Genomic DNA, 18,983 nt, shown 5'->3' with positions numbered 1-18,983 from the left:
CCAGAGTACAACAAAATTAGTCACTTTTATTTAAAAGAAACATTACAAATAAGTGTGCAAAATTAAACTTCATGATTAAATACACATAAAAGTAACATGCATACTTTACATCAAAATCCACATACAAAGTTAGTTGATTACATGACAGTAACAATAAAGCAACCGGCAAACCGAGAACTTGCTGCTGTGCAGGTTTTATATGTTTGCAATCTGAAATCAAAACCATAAAATAAAGTTTCTTTAAAGGGAATTTAAGAAAAGTAAATATATACCCCAAGTAGCGGACAATGTAGAGCCCATAACCTGTTTTAGTTACCAGATGTTAAAAAGAAGCTCTGTGCCTTTCCTTCCCAAAATGTTAGTGTGTGGCTATTCTCATAAATGAGGGGAGGGGAGATGGTGGGGCTGAGAGACCAGACGACCCCGAAGTTCAAGGATGCTTTCCCCGTAACGAACGTTCAAAGTCTGTGCGTCACCGTTCCCTACACGTAACTGGGAAACATTTCACCCAGAATGTAACCAGGACACCCCCCTGCGGAGTCCCCATCCCACACGCGCCCCAGGACTGACTGCTCGGCGTCTAGGGTGGGCCTGGTGTTTGCCTCGTTCTAATGGCGCCAACAGAGACGGGGACGCCACACACAGCCACAGATGACCACGCTGCGGCAGGGAGAAGACCACGGGCTGGGCTCGCACGAGGGAAACATTCACACCGTGTTCTCTCTACAGGTCATTTTTCATGTCCGACGGGAGAAGGAATTCTCCTTTTCTAAGGCAAGCTGCTGGTGTTCTATTTAAATCTGCTGACAATGTAAGAACTTACATTTACACACTTGTTCACTCCCCACAGCAGACTCAGAATGATGGAATCTGTTGCAAAAACACACTTGAACTTGTCCTCCCTCGGCCCAGTCCCCAGGTCTGTGTGGAGCCCCCGTCAGGTGAGGATGTGGTGGAGCTGCTGAAGCGAACGTCACAGCTGAACTCATGGGAGCAGCCACTGAGTACCTACGGTGCCTTGACGACGATTCTCTCTTTAATACTGGAAATGGGAGTCCTCAGGAAAGCAGACAACCACGTATGGCTTCAAGACCAAGTCCCTGGGCAGCCCCTCCAGCCCGTGGCCCAGGAGGCCCCTGGGGCGCTGGCACCAGCCCCGAGAGCCTGAAGGTGACAGGCGGTGGGTGCTGTGGCGCTCCCGGCCAGGAGTCACAGCTTGTCATCGGTCATTTCTAGAAACTGCGCGTAGACGTCTCGGATGCACTCCCCCTTGGGGTTGAACAGGAATTTGTAGTAGCTGCCGTCCGCGCAGATCGCTGGGACAGAAGGAGACAGCTTTACCCGTGTGTTTCTTTCCCCAAAGTTAAAAGCAAAGAGTCCCATGGAGCTGAACTGCAAAGCGCCTCTCAGAGCCAAGCAGCTGCTCTCAAAGCCCCAAAGGCCCCAGCTCTGCGCTGAGAGCACGCGGCACATGCAGCCGGGAGCCCTGACTGTCTCCTAGTGCTGGCTACGGGATAACAAACATTCTTTGGTCGTCTGTACAAACATTAGAAGCCCTGTCCCAGTGACTTCCTGGGGAAACTGGAGGGAGGGGGGCTAATGACATCCCAAATGGCCGTGTAGACCGTAAGCAGGACACACTGAGCCCCGAGGAGAAGTAAGGGCACCTGGGTGGTCATGGGTGCCACAGCGTGGTGGTGGGACGTCTGTGGGAAGCTGGGTCAGAAGCTCAGTGGATGGATCCCAGGTGGAGTGGGCGGGGATGTTCTCTCCAGGAAGGACCACTCACCAATGACGGCGTTTGGCTCTGTTCCAAAGGCACAAATGCACGGAGAGCCCGAGGGAACCTGAAACTTGGAGAAACTCCATTTGGAACTGAAGTATTTTGGAAGGAAACTCGCTGAGGCCAAACTGTGAAGACAAAGAAGCAAAGAAAGGGTGACTGCATCCACAAAAAGTTTACAGAAAGTCACCTGCTTGAACTGAGAATGCCACTGAAAATATTAAAATCCTCTTTAATATAGTTTTAGCTTTAATGACTTTTTTTTGCTATGCATAACAAAACCTGTTGTAAGATTTTATTTTTAAATTGTGTTTTTGCTTTTAATCTTTTTTTTTTTTTTGAGACGGAGTCTTGCTCTGTCACCCAGGCTGGAGTGCAGCAGTGCGATCTCGGCTCACTGCAACCCCCGCCTCCTGGGTTCAAGCGATTCTCCTGCCTCCGTCTCCTGAGTAGCTGGGACTACAGGCGCCCGCCACCATGCTCAGTTTATTTTTTGTATTTTTAATAGAAACAGGGCTTCATCATGCTGGCCAGGCTGGTATCAAAGTCCTGACCTCAGGTGATCCTCCCACCTTGGCCACCCAAAGTGCTAGGATCACAGGTGTGAGCCACTGTGGCCTGCACTGATTTTTGAACCTCAATAAATATCAAATTACATGAAAAAGACTTCAACACTGATAGCATGTGAGGTCTATCCACACCGCCCTGCTGACCTGGGGGGTCTGTCCACACTGCCCTGATGGCACAGGGAAGTCTGTCCTGTCCACACTGAAACAACGGGGACTCCTTTCATCCTTGGGCTTTTCCCCCCAGCAGGCGTCCCAATACCTACCTGGACTGTTTATTCCTTTTTGGATCTTCAGCTGCAAAAATGTGCACTGTGCCGTGGTCGCTGGATACGCAGATGAGGGACGCATCCTGATTGAAGTTAATGCTACAGAGAAAACCAGCACAGCTCAGGCCTCGAGTGGATGTGGGGGAGTCCAGAGGCTCGACCCACAGCACTTGTCAGCACCCGGGAAGTCCTCAAGGTTCCCACACCAGAGGTGGCAACCTTGAATACTGCCCCTTCTTCAACAAGCCAACACCTATCCCCACGGCACCACAGGTCAAAGCCACAAAGCACGATCCAGTGAGCCACGGGCCCCACAAATGCAGCTGACGAGCTGTGTGCCTGGGAGAAGGAAGGGGCATCCTGCAGACCACCCCCAACATGCTGCTCAGGGCTGCTCTCACCAGACTCGGGTGAGAAACACATTCTCTCCAACGATCCTGGCCCCAGGAGGTACAGGCTGCCCCTGTGGAGGTCACCTGGGCTGGGGCAGGCACTGGCCATGTGCTGTCTGTTCTGGGAGCAGACAAGGGTGTGCTCTGCATGCCACAAGGCCCAGGACCTCACTGGTAAAGCCACTGTATTTACAAATGAATTACATTTTCATCCCAAAGACCTAAATTCTACTCAATACTAGGGAAGGGAGCGATACCAGGCCTCCCGGCCATGGCCACAGGGCATGAGACCCTGCCCAAGCAGGGCTTCGGCACTAGACCCCCCAGAGGCTGTAGGGACACCACCGTGGGGTGGCAGTGTGGCCTCTCAGACTGCAACAGGCTGGAACCAGACGAACCAATAGAGTCTCCAGCACTTCCTTCAACACAAGCCAGAGTGCTGGTGAAGAGGTGAAACTGGCAAAAACACCAGAAAGACGAAAAATAAACAGGGATGAACCCGAGCCTGCCAGCCAGGGCGGCGTGAGACCCCTCTCTACAAAAACACGACAATTAGCCAGGCGAGGTGATGAACCTGAGCCTGCCGGCCAGGGCAACATGACACCCCTCTCTACAAAAACACGACAATTAGCCAGGCGAGGTGGTGCACAAGTGCGGCTCCAGCTACTCAGGAGGTCGAGGCTGTAGTGAGCCGTGATAACACCACTGTGCTCCAGCCTGGGCGGCAGAGCAAGACCTTGACTCAAAAAACAAACAAACAAACAAAAAACAAAACAAAAACCTCAAAACAAAAAAAAACCCAGCAGAAACCAGCAAATACTGATACTGATAAACACGGAAGCAGGGTTAATTATAATATTCTACTTTTGTGTAATTTCCCATGATAAAAACTTAAAATTAGTCACAATTTAAAAAGCTGGAACACGGCCGGGCACGGTGGCTCAAGCCTGTAATCCCAGCACTGTGGGAGGCCTAGGCGGGAGGATCACGAGGTCAAGAGATCGAGACCATCCTGGTCAACATGGTGAAACCCCATCTCTACTAAAAATGCAAAAAATTAGCTGGGCATGGTGGCGCGTGCCTGTAATCCCAGCTGCTCAGGAGGCTGAGGCAGGAGAATTGCCTGAACCCAGGAGGCGGAGGTTGCGGTGAGCCGAGACCGCGCCATTGCATTCCAGCCTGGGTAACAAGAGTGAAACTCCATCTAAAAAAAAAATAAATAAATAAAAATAAAAATAAAAAGCTGGAACCCAGCCCCTGAGCAGCCCGACAGCCTTCCTCCTCTGGTCTTACGGGGTAGAGGGTGGCTGCTCCTACCCGCTCTCCCAAGTCCCAAAGGCCCAGTTCCGTGCTGTCTGCCCAAAGCTCTTCACCAGGTGAAGGTGGGGGTGCCCTTACCAGTATATATTGGCTGCTTGAGATCCTCTTCGCAGTTCCTGGATTAAATGCCCTGATGAAGTATCAAATATTCTTATAAGGGTCCCCTTTGAAAAACAGTGAAGTGTTTCATTATCAAAGATTTGAAACTTTTTTGTTAGTTTTGAAATGATTTACATTCACAAACCCATTAGCCCACACAAGCCTTTCTCAAACTCACCCACATCATCTAAGACTAACTTTCTCCTCCAACCGCCAGTACACGGCGAGCCCCTGAGAACGAGCTGGCCGGCAGCTCCTGCTCCCACAGCACTGGGCACAGGTCAAGAGAGGCTTCAGGAGACAAGCTCCTGGCCAGGCAGCATGGACCGATTCTGGACGCTGGCATCCCTGGCTGACACCCAGGAGGAACACCCAGGCTCCCTGCTCCCGCCGCACATGGCCCTCGTCAAGAGAAGCATCCTCCGAACCCTAACTCCCTCAGATAGCTAGGAAAAGCAGCACAGGAATCCTGCCGTCAAAAAGGTAAGGCAAAAGAAAATAAAGGACTTAAACCATTTGTGTCAACTACACTGGCTTTCCCGAGAGAGGTGTCCAAGACCTCATGGGGGTGTTTTCAACATTTCCTCCAAAAGGTGGAGGACTCTCCAGCTGATTCTGACAGCTGGGAAAACGAACACTGTTGCATCTTTGGTGGAACACTCTTTGACAACATCTGACAAAAAATCTCCACGTCCTTCAACCCAGCAGCCCTACTCCTGGGGGTGCAGCAGGGAGCCCAGCTTGTGGGGACAAGGCGGGAGCAGCCTCATGGGGTGACCGCCGACAGCGTGGGACAGGTCACAGATACTGCGAGGCTCCGGGTAATCCCATCCCCCCAGTTATCCCGGAGGGCACTGCTGAGCAAAGAAGGCAGGAAGCGGAGAAGCACACCATGATCCGTGCTCCTAATGGGGATTCTACTAAAGAAGAAAAAGTTGCAGGGAGGTGGAGAAGGAGAACACAAAGGCAAAAAGGGTAAGAAAAAAATGTACAAAAATATGGAGTAATCGTATTTATAATCCATACAAAATTATATATATTTTGTTGCTAATACAATAGCATTGTAAAAAATATTACCTAAAAAATAATTAACCCTGTTCTCAGCTAAGTCCCAGGAGTGAGCAGGACATGCACCCCAAGCCGCTTGTCCCCACATGTGGAGAAGTGGCCCTGGCGTTGGCACCGGGTGAAAGGGCTGGAGCAGGCCCCCACCCCAAGTGTCAGCAGAACATGCCCACAAATGTGCACCGCCACCGCCTTGTGGTCCCACCTTACTTCACAGTTGATCATTTCCTACAAAGTAACAGTGGGCTTGCAGTCTTCCATGAAAACTATAGTCAAAGACACCAATTTTCTTTGTAAAAATCTGAATTCGGGCAAAAGGAAGTATTAAAAACCCCAGATTTAAAATTATTTTTTTAAAACTAACAGCTGTCCTTATCTGGCAAATTAAGATAATGTGTCCAATATTTCCATATTTTCAGTTACAATCTGGTGGCAATTCATTGAAGACCTAACCCTAGGCAGGTGAAAAGGGTCTGCAGCTGTCTGTTCCAACACGATCAAGCTTTCGCATCTGATTATTCTAATGATAAGAAACTCGGGCGTGTATGTATTTTTTTTCTTTTGTTTTTGAGACGGAGTCTCGCTCCGTCACCCGGGCCGGAGTGCAGCGGCACAATCTCAGCTCATTGCAACCTCCACCTCCTGGGTTCAAGTGATTCTGCTGCCTCAGCCTTCCGAGTAGCTGGGATTAAAGGTGAAAACCACCACCACGCTGACCTAATTTTTTGTATTTTTAGTAGAGACAGGATTTCACCATGTTGGCCAGGCTGTTCTTGAATTCCTGACCTCAAGTGATCTGCCTGCCTTAGTGCTGGGATTACAGACGTCTTGTGTTTTGGTTTTTCAAATAATTTATCATATTTTACAAGACGTTTGTTTGTGAACAACTGGAAATAAAACCAGTCCCTTGGCACGAGACAACTTGTGAAGACCTCGACCCCTCTGTGACATGACCAGCCAGGTCCACGGACCCCTGAGGAGCTCCAGGCTCGGGTGGGCCCACCACCTTTGGGTCTTGATACAGGGAATGGCCAGGAGGCAAGACACCAACAAGGTGAGGAGCACACTTACTTTCTCAGATGCAGTTGCAATTCTTGTTCCCTGCAGGTTGAGTGCGATGCAGCTCAGGACACCCTCATGTGCGGGAATGTCCACGGGTGGCTTCTCCGTGCTGGCCAGGTCCACAAGCTGCACATGGCCCGTGTGCGTGCCCGGGAAGGCCAGAAGGGAGTTGTTACTATTGGGACAGAGGACACAGAGGCCTGCATGGAGACAGAGGACACTTATCAGGAACTGCCTTTGATTTCTCACAGCCAAAATCCACTTTCTGCCCCCAAGTTCCCCGGAAAAAATAGCAGTAAGAATTAAACGTGGGTTTTCATTTACATCAGAACCACAAAGTCAATTTGAAGACTTTTCAGCCAGGCATGGTGGCTCACGCCTGTAATCCCAGCAATTTGGGAGGCCGAGGTGGGCGGATCACAAGGTCAAGAAATCAACCCCATCTCTATTAAAAATACAAAAATTGGCCGGGCGCGGTGGCTCAAGCCTGTAATCCCAGCACTTTGGGAGGCAGAGGCGGGTGGATCACGAGGTCAAGAGATCGAGACCATCCTGGTCAACATGGTGAAACCCCGTCTCTACTAAAAATATAAAAAATCAGCTGGGCATGGTGGCACGTGCCTGTAATCCCAGCTACTCAGGAGGCTGAGGCAGGAGAATTGCCTGAACCCAGGAGGCGGAGGTTGCGGTGAGCCGAGATCGCGCCATTGCACTCCAGCCTGGGTAACAAGAGCGAAACTCCGTCTCAAAAAAAAAAAAAAATACAAAAATTAGCTGGGCATGGTGTTGCTCCCCTGTGGTCCCAGCTACTCGGGAGGCTGAGGCAGGAGAATTGCCTAAACCCGGGAGGAGGAGGTTGTAGTGAGCCGAGATCCCGCCACCGCACTCCAGCCTGGCGCCTATAAATATCTAACTCATCTACAGAGTCAGTGTGATCACGGCTAACATCTCAGCAAGATTCCTGGAGAAAGACAGCTGATATTAAGAGTTATAAGGGGAAAAAAAAAGGCACTAGAATAGCTCACATTTTTTTTTTTTTTTTTTAGTAAGAATGAGATTGGAAGACTTATATTACCTAATTTCAGATTTACTTTAAACCTCTCATCAAGGCAGAATGGTATTGGCATAAGGACAGAAACACAGATCAAGGGAACAAAGAGTCCAGAAAAAAACTTACATTTATTTAATCTAAACAAAGGTACCAAAGTTAGATGTCCACAAAGAAAACGACCCAGGCTTGTACCTCACACTGAATATAAAATTTACTTGAAATGGATCGAAGACTTAGTTTTAGGTGTAAAGCTACTAAATGTGTAGAAGAAAACATCAAAGACATCTTTTAACCAATATTTGCAAAAGTGTGCCAAGTAAAGGGCTAAATCTACAATAAATAAAGATTCCTGCGGCCAGGTGCAGTGGCTCATCCCTGTAATCCCAGCACTTTGTGAGGCCAAGGCAGTCGAATCACCTGAGGTCAGGAGTTTGAGACCAGCCTGGCCAACATAATGAAACCCCATCTCTACTAAAAATACAAAAATTAGCTGGACATGGTGGCGGGCACCTGTAATCCCAGCTACTCAGGAGGCTGAGGCAGGAGAATCGCTTGAACCCAAGAGGCTGCAGTTGTAGGGAGTTGGAGTAGCCCCCCACCCCCCTGGGGGGATCGGCAGCAAGGCCGCTGTGACCTTTGGGTGAACTCCAGAAAAGTGAAACCATAACAGGAGGATGTGTATGTCTCGGCGTAGAAGAGAGATGGGCTTAGAGAGAGAGAACCAGCTTTCACTGACCTTGCTGCAAGATAGTTTTTAGCTAAAGTGTGTTAACTGAGGTATGAGAATAATAGCCACAGGCTGCCCTAAGTAACTGCACCTCCCTCTGCTACGTGCTTTGTGAACATGTCAAGTTCACTGAGACTGGTCGAGGTCAAGAGACTGACTCACCTCGCAGACCGCCGGGCCCGGCTTTCCCCACGTCTGTGTCTGTGCCTTTCTTTATCCCCCACCGTTCCCTCTTAAGTCTTTGAACCCTCATGCAGCGCAGGACACAGCACACGCCAGATGCGTCACTGCACTCCAGTCTGGGCGACAGAGGGAGACTCCATCTCCAAAAAAAGAGAATTCTTACATCCCAGGATAAGATAAACCACCAGCTAAAAACTGGGTAACACTTGGGGCATTTACCAAAAGATCTCAAAAGGCAAGAACCACAAGGAAAGGCACTGCCACCACCAGTCCTCAGAGAAACGCAAACTAAAACCACAAGGAGATACTGTTACCAGTGAGACATCATCACACATGCACGGGCGGCCACAGCTAGAAAGAGTGACAGTGCCGGAACACTCATAAACCATGGATGAGACGCAAGAGGACACAGCCACTCTGGAAAACAAATGGCAGCATTTCACAGGTAGGCACAACCACAGCATGAGCCGGCAGCTGAATCCCTCAGGATCAACGCAAGGGAAATGAAAACCATCCAAAGGCCAGTATGGGAACATGCATGGCACTTCTTATTCATAATAGCCAACACACACACACACACACACACACACACACACACACACACTCACACACGAAGAAACAAACCTTGAGAGCCGAGCGGGGAGGGGACTATCTCAAGAACATTTCCCAGGATATGAGACTGGTTTTTTTCTTTTTTTGAGATGGAGTCCCACTCTGTCGCCCAGGCTGGAGTGCAGTGGTGCGATCTCAGCTCACTGCAACCTCTGCCTCCTGGGTTCAAGCGATTCTCCTGCCTCAGCCTCCTGAGTAACCAGCACGACAGGCTAATTTTTTGTATTTGTAGTAGAGACGGGGTTTCAGCATGTTAATGAGGGTGGTCTCAATCTCCCCACCTTGTGATCCGCCCAAAGTGCAAAGTGCTGGGATTACAGGTGTGAGCCACCGCAACTGACCTCTGTTTTTTTTTTTTGTCTTTTTTTTTTTTTTTTTTTTTGGAGACAGATTCTTGCTTCGTCGTCCAGGCTGGAGTACAATGGCGTGATCTCGGCTCACTGCAACCTCCACCTCCCAGGTTCAAGTGATTCTCCTGCCTCAGCCTCCCGAGTAGCTGGGATTGGTACCTGCTACCATGTTCATCTAATTTTTTGCATTTTTAGTAGAGATGGAGCTTCACTATGTTAACCAGACTGGTCTCAAACTCCTGACCTCAAGATCTATCCACCTTGGCTTCCCAAAGTGCTGGGATTACAGGCGTGAGCCACCACTCCCAGCCACAAATGGTATTCTTAAAATGAGTGAGTTTTATGTAAATTATACCCCAACAAATCCAGGGCAAAACCCCTAAATTTAAAAAGATACAAAGATAGTACAATCAATGAAAAAGTCAGACACAAACAATCCTCCAATTCAGAAGACAAGGGAAGGAAATTCTTGAGTCTAGAACTCAGCGGCTCCTAACGTGGTAAAAACATAGGTTCCTGGTTCACTGTGGAGGTCCTTAGTGGCCAAAATCAGGGGGTGGGAGGGAACAGGTGACAGAATTTCCCCCGATTGAGAGCCCCCACTCTGTGACTCTGGTCAGAAGGTGGCTTTAGGATGGTGAGCTGCGGGCCCTGAAAACCCATCCCCCTGGAGGCCCCCTGTGCTTAGGACTGCTCTCGCCAAGCCCGCTGCTCAGAGACCCACTCGGAGAAGGAAACGCCCGGGACAGGCCGCATCTCCACACGGACCCATTTCCCACGGCCACCCGTCTGCTCAAGTTCTCACCTTTGGGGTTATAGCAGGTTTCAAACACGTGCAACTGATGGGGATTGTGTGTAAATGTGAACACCTTAATCATGGAGTCCAAAACCACCACAATTCTGGAAAGAAAAACATGATCAGAGTTCTCTTCCTCAAAAGTCAGATCCAGACATTTCAAGCTCCTGCTCTTATCATACTGAAACTGAGAAACACGGAAATACCATGTAGAAAAGGATCATTCCTGAGGAAAAACCCCTGGGGGCAAGTCACAGCACGCTTGGAGGTGAGTGCACATGGAGGGAGGTCAGCCTAAGGGACCTCGCTGGGTTCACACAGACATCATCAAACATTCCATCTAGGTTCGCAACTGAGCAAAACGTGGCAGAAGTGATATTTTTATGCTACTGTGTCTGGAAAAATAAGAAAGGTCTCAAAGCAGAAGATCCTAGAGGCATTTTTTTTTTTTTTTGAGATGGAATCTCGCTCTGTCACCCAGGCTGGAGTGCAGTGGTGCGATCTCAGCTCACTGCAACCTCCACCTCCCGGGTTCAAGCAATTCTCCTCAGCCTCCCAAGTAGCTGGGACTACAGGCGTGCACAACCATGCCCGGCTAATTTTGTATTTTTAGTAGAGACAGGGTTTCCCTATATTGGTCAGGCTGGTCTCGAACTCCTGACCTCATGATCCGCCCGCCTCAGCCTCCCATAGTGCTGGGATTACAGGCGTGAGCCACTGCACCCAGACCAGAGCCAACATTTTAATACGTCATTTCCTAAACATTTTTCTGCCAAAAATAGAAAAGTAATTCAGCCATCTTTAGAGAGTGAAATTCTACTTTAAAAAATTACTGACACCAAACCCACCTATCTCGCCGCAGTTTGACTGCCTTGACTTCTGTAGAAAATTCTATTTCAATAACAGTCTTCTTCTTCAAGTCATCCCAGATCATTACTGAAATATCAGAAAGAATGGATGAATGCAGTCAGAAACAGGCCATGGTGCTGGCATGCAGAGATGCCAGCTTGAGGCAGAAGATGGTTTCTCTTCCCACTGGGCACGGCTGCCCCCACCCCCAGGCCTCAGACACACACTCGCACCTGGGAGGCCGTGGGGTACAACTCAAACGGTGAGCTGTGCCAGAGATTCGCCCTCAGGCCCCATCCCCACCCACAGGGTCTCTCCTTCTTGGTATCTGGCTACCTACTTGCTCCCTCTGCCCATTCCTGGTCTCAGGCATCCACTGGCCTCACATACACAGGCCGGCTAAATGCATTCATCTCTCTGGCAAGCCTTGCCTGGTTACTTTCCTCTCTCCCTGCCCTTCCTTGGTCCCACCCGACCGAGCCCATGGGCAAGCCTGACCACAGGTACTGATGTTAAAGTGCTCAAGATAAACCTGCATCAGAAGAGAGGCTTCAGTTTTGGTGGTGGTTTTTTTTTTTTTTTGACAGGGTCTCACTCTGTCACCCATGATGGAGTGCAGTGGCACGATCTCAGCTCACTGCATCACTGCAACCTCTGCCTCCTGGGTTCAAGTGATTCTCCTGCCTCAGCCTCCCAAGCAGCTGGGACTACAAGCATGCACCACCATGCCCAGCTAATTTTTGTACTTTTAGTAGAGATGGGGTTTTACCATGTTGGCCGGTCTGGTATCGAACTCCTGACCTCGTGGTCCGCCTGCCTCAGCCTCCCAAAGTGCTGGGATTACAAGCATGAGCCACCGTGCCTGACCAAGAGGCTTCAGTTTTAAAGTGAAATCAGAGGGACACAAACCAGGACCAGCAAGGTCTTCACTCCACTCAACCTCCTGAGTTGTTCTTGCTCTTTCTTTGAGATAGGGTCCCATTCTCTTGCTCAGGCTGAGTCTGCAGTGGCGCAATTTTGGCTCACTGCAGCCTCGACCTCCCAGGCTCAAGAGATTCTCCCAGGTCAGCTTCCCAAATGGCTGGGACTATAGGCATACACTACCGGGCCCAGCTAATTTTTGTAATTTTGGTAGAGATGGGGTTTTGCCATGTTGCCCAGGCTGGTCTCGAACTTCTGGGCTGAAGTGATCCACCCGCCTCAACTTCCCAAAGTGCTAGGATTGCAGGCATGAGCCACTGCACCCAGCCCCTGCTCTATTTTAAGTTCAAAATTTCTTGTCTTGTTTGCCTGCTAACATTGCAACATTCTGTTAGGATGAATTAGCAGTTTGTGTTCTAAGGGCTAATTTACAGATAAGCTTTAAGGATGAGAATGCCAATCAGCACTGTGCTTTTGAAGAACCACAGGAGGGACGGGTGCAGTGGCTCACGCCTGTAATCCCAGCGCTTTGGGAAGCTGAGGTGTGAGACTGCTTGAGGCCAAGAGTTCAAGACCAGCCTGGGCAACACAGTGAGACCCAGTGTGTTGGGAGGGGGGAGGTTATTAAAAATTAGTCACAGCTGGGCGCGGTGGCTCACACCTGTAATCCCAGCACTTTGGGAGGCCAAGGTGGGAAGATCATGAGGTCAAGAGTTTGAGACCAGCCTGGACAACATGGTGAAACCCCGTCTCTACTAAAAATACAAAACTTAGCTGGGCATGGTGGTAGGTACCTATAATCCCAGCTACTCAGGAGGCTGAGGCAGGAGAATCACTAGAACCTGGAAGGTAGAGGTTGCTGTGAGCCGAAACTGCGCCACTGCACTCCAGCATGGGCAAGAAGAGCAAAACTCCACCTCAACAACAACAACAAAAATTAGTCACAGCTACTCAGGTTGAGTCCAGGAGTTTGAGTCTGCAGTGAGCTATGATCACCCCACACTGCACTCCAATCTGGGCAACAGGAGACCCTGTCTCAAAAAAGCACACAAATAACACTGCCAGGCGTGGTGGCTCGCACCTGTAATCCCAGCACTTTGGGAGGCAGAGGCAGATCACTGGAGCTCGAGTCTGAGACCAGCGTGGACGCCATGCTGAAATGCTTCCCTACTACCAATACAAAAATCAGCCGGGTGTGGTGGGCGTTCTTGTAGTCCCAGCTACTTGGGAGGCTGAGGCAGAAGATCACCCGAGCCTGGGAGGTCAAAGCCGCAGTGAGCCAGGATTGTGCAACTGCATTCCAGCCTGGGCAATACAGTGAGACCCTGCCTCAAAAAAACTTAAAAAAATAAAGCTTACTAGTTTAAAAAAAGTACCTTATATGGTACAAAAAGTTCACTTACTCAGAAACTGCTGAATACTGTTTTATTCTAAGTCTGTAAAACTTCTAAGCCTTTTTCACCTCTCAGAAACTTTATAATGAGAATGAGACCTGAGATTATCTTATACAAATGGCTCCCTTGTTAGTACCTGGGGTGCCTCAGCAGTGCCAGATGTAGAAAAGAGAGGCAGCCCTGTAGGCCTCCTAACTTCCACCTGTAAGCTTCCTTTCTTCCTGAATGGTTGATCACGTTCTCCATGACAAGACACAGACCAATTCACCAGAAGGACTTCTGCCCATCCCCAATTAGCCAGGGCAAAGTCAATCTTCTTCAACGCCTGCCCCTCTCTCTCTGAAACCTCCACTGTTCGTTCTGGGCGGGCTCCTCCAGAGGATTCACAAGCCACAAGCCTCTCCCCCTCTGGGCTGTGCTGGCAGCCACTGACAACTCTGCTTTAAACCTGGCACAGACAAACCTTGGGCCCGTGAGACTACAGAACTGCTCAAAGGAAAAGATCTAAAGCTCTGTCTTCCACTGTTTTTCCTGCCAATCATCTCTTTCCATTTCATTTCTCTGCTCCTAATTCCAAAACAAAAGTCAATGTTGTCAGGCAGGGCCGGCCCTCACGTGAGTGTGGCGTCTCTTCCTCACATTCATGTTCATGCAGTTCACAGGGCTCTGCTGAGAACTGTGCCCTGGGCCTGAGAGCCTGTCACGAGTCATCTAGAATTCTGCCTTCCCATACAACCTGGCCTAGGCTATTCTATCCCCAAGTACACGGTCTCGCCCAGATCCTCGCTCACCTGCACACTTCCCACTTGGCATGCAGCACCCCCAGCCCCATATCCTGGTCTTGATTCTGAACTGTCTCCTTCCCTCCCCACATCTGCTCCCAGCCCACCCATCCACCCACCACTAGGCTCCCACTCAGCTGTCCTCTGAGACCACCGGTGGCCTTCAATGTCACCAGAACCAAACGGCTTTTCTCAGTCCTCCTCCTGCCGCGTGGCACTGGGCTCGGACGAGGACGCTCGCTCCACTTCTCCCGCCTCTCCCCATAAACAGGGGCCTCCCACGCCTGCCCCGTCCTCTGATTGTCTCTTCACTCACCTCCTGCACTGCCTCTAGAACTTTCCCAAAACACAGATCTGGCAGCATCTCCTTCCTGGCGTTGAGCCTCCCCCAGATCCGCCTCCGCCTCCCGCCCCAGCCGACCTCCCACCTCTTCCCCAGGCTCTGCCCTCCATTCCTGGATCTTTCGCCTCACGCCCTCTTCCCTCTAGCAACAGCGAGGTTAAGCTGGCACAAGGCACACGGCTCTCTGGAAAACCGTCTACTCCTCCCTCTGCTTTACAAGGACCAGACTCTTACGCCGCGTCATCTGCACACACACATGCACACAGCCCCACCCCGACAAAAATATCCCGAAACCCAGAGACAAAACTGGCTTTTTGTTCTATGTGGCTATGAAACTTATGTTCCTTTAAGTCAACGGGTCTCAGTAAAAAAATAAAGAAATCCTTCTACCTTGCTTTAAAATGAATTCATGACATCTATGGTGTCAACCTAAGGTGCAGCAGGCTCCCTGGTTTCTGTTTACTAGCCCTGACTGAAAGCACGTGTTCAGTCAATGAACAGCTGACTGAACAATGGGAGTGAGGGATGCTCTCCACATGCTCCTCCTGGGAATAGAGACCTGGCGGCCTTTCGGCTGGCCTCCTGCCCAGTGACCAGTCCTTGATGCTTCAGAGAACCACCAGGGAAAATCACACAAAGCCACAAACATAAACACATTCAAGAAAAGACTAGGATACATGAGGCACGATTCTTAAATGAACAGTTACAGTACCTTTGTTGGGAGGGTATTTCGGCTTTTTCCCACCACCAACTAAAGCTAAATAGTTGCAGCGAAATAACATTTCGACATGGCCAACTCCTCCTTCTAGAAATTCTGAAATGATAGTTTTAAAAAGACAAATGTTACAAGTTAATATGTATATTTTACAATAGAAAAGAAAAGAGAAAGTCAAGACAACCAACACTCAGCAATTTTCTTTCTTTTTTGTAAGAGGTAAGGTCTCACTGTGTTGCCCAGGCTGGAGTGCAGCAGTTGTTCACAGGCACAATCACAGCTCACTGCAGCCTTGGACTCCTGGGCTCGCATGATCCTCCTGCCTCGGCCTCCCAAGCAGCTGGGACTACAGGACTCATTTTTAATCAGCCATTTATGGCCAGGCGCAGTGGCTCACACCTGTAATCCCAGCACTTTGGGAGGCTGAGGTGGGCAGATCACGAGGTCAGGAGTTCAAGACCAGACTGGTCAACATGGTAAAACTCCGTCTCTACTAAAAAATACAAAAATTAGCTGGGCATGGTGGCTTGTACCTATAATCCCAGCTACTTGGGAGGCTGAGGCAGGAGAATTGCTGAACCGGGACCTGGAAGGCAGAGGTTGCAGTGAGCCGAGATCACGCCACTGCACTCCAGTCTGGGCTACAGAGCGAGTCTCCATCTCAAAAAAAAAAAAAAAAAAAAAATCAGCAATTTATATCTAACTATCATCAGAAATGAGAACAGTGACTGACTAAGAAAAAAACAGTGAGTGCTAGATTTCCAGCTTCTCTGTTTACTGTCATCATGTCCACTGTTTCATGAAGGCTGAACATACACATACAACACCCTAAAAAGCTAACTTAGCCAAATGTATAAGATACTTAAATCCACATTTTAAGAAGCGGCAACACCTGTAAACTCTGAGAAAGCACACTAAAAGCTTTTAATGTTTAGGGGGCCGAGGCAGAAGGATCAGGAGGTCAAGAGATTGAGACCATTCTAGCCAACATAGTGAAACCCCATCTCTACTAAAAACACAAAGATCAGCTAGGTATGGTGGCATGCCTGTAATTCCAGCTACTTGGGAGGCTGAGGCAGGAGAAACACTTAAACCCAGGAGGTGGAGGTTGCAATGAGCTGAGATCATGTCACTGCCTTCCTGCCTGGCAACAGAGCAAGACTTTGTCTTAAAAAAAAAACCTTTAATGCAAAAGCTCAGTGCTTTTTATCATTAGCTTTTTTTTTTAGAACCAGGTTCTTGGTCTGTTGCTCAGGCGGGAGTGCAGTGATCATAGCTCACTGCAGCCACAAACTCCTGGGCTCAAGGACTTCATGCCTCAGCCTCCTGAGTAGCTGGCAATATAGGCACACATCACCATGCTCACTTAATTTTTTCAGAAAAATGTAGAGGCGAGGTCATACTGTATTGCCCAGGCTGGTCTTGAACTCCTGGTCTCAGGTGATCCTGCTACCTCAGCCTCCCAAATTGCTGGGATTACAGGTGTGAGCCACCAGAGTCTGAAACGCTCCAAACTGTTCATAAATTATGTAAGAGGAAAATGCCCACAGATTTTCAGAGTCTTTCATGACAAAAGGATGACCGGTGCTCACTGAGGGGAGCACCATAGAACACTGATGAGAAACTCCCACCTTCTGTACACCCGTGTCACTCAGGAGGAGGCCCACCAGCTGTCTGTAATGACAGGACCGCTATCTCTCCAGTCACAGCTGCAGAAAATGACTCAGATGTGCCTCAGCTCCATCTCTGAGATATTTAAAATTTTAGGCAGCCAGGCACAGTGGCTCACACCTGTAATCCCAGCACTTTTGCAGGGAAGACTGCTTGAGCACAAGAGTTCAAGGCCACCCTGGGCAACATAGGGAAATCCCTTCTCTAACAAAAATAAAAATAAAAATATTAGCCAGGAGTGGTGGTACATGCCTGTAGTCCCAGCTACTAAGGAAGCTGAAGCAGAAAGATCCCTCAAGCCCAGAAGGTTGAGCTGCAGTGAGCCAGGACTGCATCTTGTACTATAGTCCGGGTGACAGAGCAAGACCCTGTCCCCCCACACCCCCCAAGAGAAAAAAAAATCCGTATTATCCACAATGAAAACAACTTCTTACAGACACTTACACATAGGCCATCTCAAAGTAATTCTGGCTTTAACAGGACGTGGCTATAGTATAAACCACAATGATTACCATGGCACAGGGAGGCCATGCCCCCCCCCCAAGGTCACAGCTCCTTCACCCTCTTGGCACAGGACACCAATCCCCAGCAACTGAGGCTACTCTTGTTCCAAAAACTCACTCCCCATGCAACAGAAAGCATAACTACCAGTTAACACCTGGTTTCTAACTTGAACAATCCTGAAGAGATGGATGGATTGCAATGGGCCAGAGCTGAGAGGGAAGAACTGCTAATCACCTTCCATCAAACAAATGCTGACCACTCAAGGGAGGAACAGAATTTCCTCAACAAGTGCCTCCAGGGAAACTGGCTGTCCACAAACAAAAGATTGAAGCTGCGTCCTTATCTCCCACCATATGCAAAAATTAATTCAAAATGGATGAAACACCGAAAAGACAGATCCTAAACTACAGAACTTCTAGAAAACAGCTAGGCATAGTGGCTCATGCCTGTAATCCCAGTATTTTGGGAGGCCAAAGCAAGCAGATCATTTGAGGACAGGAGTTTGAGACCAACCTGGTCAACGCAGTGAAACCTCATCTCTACTAAAAATACAAAAATTAGCTGGACTTGGTAGTAGGTGCCTGTAATCCCAGCTACATAGGAGGCTGAGGCAGGAGAATCGCTGAGCCTGGGGGGCAGAGGTTGCAGTGAGCAGAGATCACGCCAACTGCACTAAAGCCTGGGCGACAGAGTAAGACTCCATCTCAAACAGAAAAAAAAAAAAATCAAAGTAAAACAAGCATCACGGCAATGTGCTTTTGAAACCTACATCCAATTTTAAAACTTTTGTGCACCAAAGGACACAATCAACAGAGTGAAAATGCAACCTATGGAATGGCAGAGTGTATCTGCAAATCACACATCTAGTAAGCAGGTAATATCCAAAATATGTGAAGGACTTTTACAACTCAACAATAAAAAAACTAATAACCTGATTTTACAATTGCCAAAGGATTTCTTTCTCAAAGATGATTTACAAATGGACGAGAAGTACAAGAAAAGACACTAAACATCATTAGTCCTCAGAGAAATCCAAATCAGAACCACAACGAGATCCCACCTCATACCCATCGGGATGACTTTTTTCCTTTGAGACAGGGTTGCCCATGTTGGAGCAGTGATGGGAGCATGGCTCACTACACAGAATAGCTAATATTTTTTTAACCCAGAAAATAACAAGCATTGGCCAAGATGTGCAGATACGGGAGCTGTTATGCACTGTCTGATACAGCTGCTCCAGAAAAAAGTATGGCAGGTCCTCAAAAAACTAAAAAGAGGCTGGGCACAGTAGTTGATACCTATAATCCCAGCACTCTGGGAGGCCAAGGTAGGACAATGACTTGTCCTACCTTGAGGCCAGGAGCTCAAGACCAGCCTGGGCAAGATAGTGAGATGCTGCCTCAATTAAAAAATAAAAAAAAGATCAGACACGATGGCTCACGCCTGTAATCCCAGGACTTTGGGAGGTGAGGCGGGTGGATCACTTGAGGTCAGGAGTTGGAAACCAGCTTAGCCAACATGGTGAAACC

General features: G+C 48.9%; 1 protein-coding gene across 1 annotated transcript; it reads right to left on the bottom strand.

The window, feature by feature from the left end:
- Positions 1-15,408, bottom strand: WDR45B (WD repeat domain 45B). Its single transcript, XM_032241200.1, has 8 exons — positions 15,277-15,408; positions 11,124-11,211; positions 10,285-10,379; positions 6,566-6,756; positions 4,409-4,494; positions 2,616-2,717; positions 1,790-1,911; positions 1-1,316 (listed from the first exon to the last, which is right to left on the bottom strand). Exons 1-8 carry the CDS (start codon positions 15,344-15,346, stop codon positions 1,210-1,212), a joined length of 861 nt encoding a protein of 286 aa, XP_032097091.1. The 5' UTR covers positions 15,347-15,408; the 3' UTR covers positions 1-1,209.
- Between the last annotated feature and the right edge of the window lie 3,575 nt (positions 15,409-18,983).

This window comes from Sapajus apella, unplaced genomic scaffold (assembly GCF_009761245.1).
Source record: "Sapajus apella isolate SASKATOON/1434 unplaced genomic scaffold, GSC_monkey_1.0 scaffold48, whole genome shotgun sequence".
Classification (NCBI taxonomy): Eukaryota; Metazoa; Chordata; class Mammalia; order Primates; family Cebidae; genus Sapajus; species Sapajus apella.
The sequence above is the reverse complement of the archived record's forward strand: the minus strand, read 5'-3'. Positions and strand labels throughout refer to the sequence as shown.

Excerpts from the sequence above, each read along its gene's own strand:
- WDR45B (XM_032241200.1), bottom strand. The coding sequence starts at position 15,346 with ATGTTATTTCGCTGCAACTATTTAGCTTTAGTTGGTGGTGGGAAAAAG. Across the intron at positions 6,757-10,284 it reads AACCTGCTATAACCCCAAAG|GCCTCTGTGTCCTCTGTCCC; the intron begins GTGAGAACTTGA and ends GTCTCCATGCAG. Across the intron at positions 1,317-1,789 it reads AGAGCCAAACGCCGTCATTG|CGATCTGCGCGGACGGCAGC; the intron begins GTGAGTGGTCCT and ends CTTCTGTCCCAG.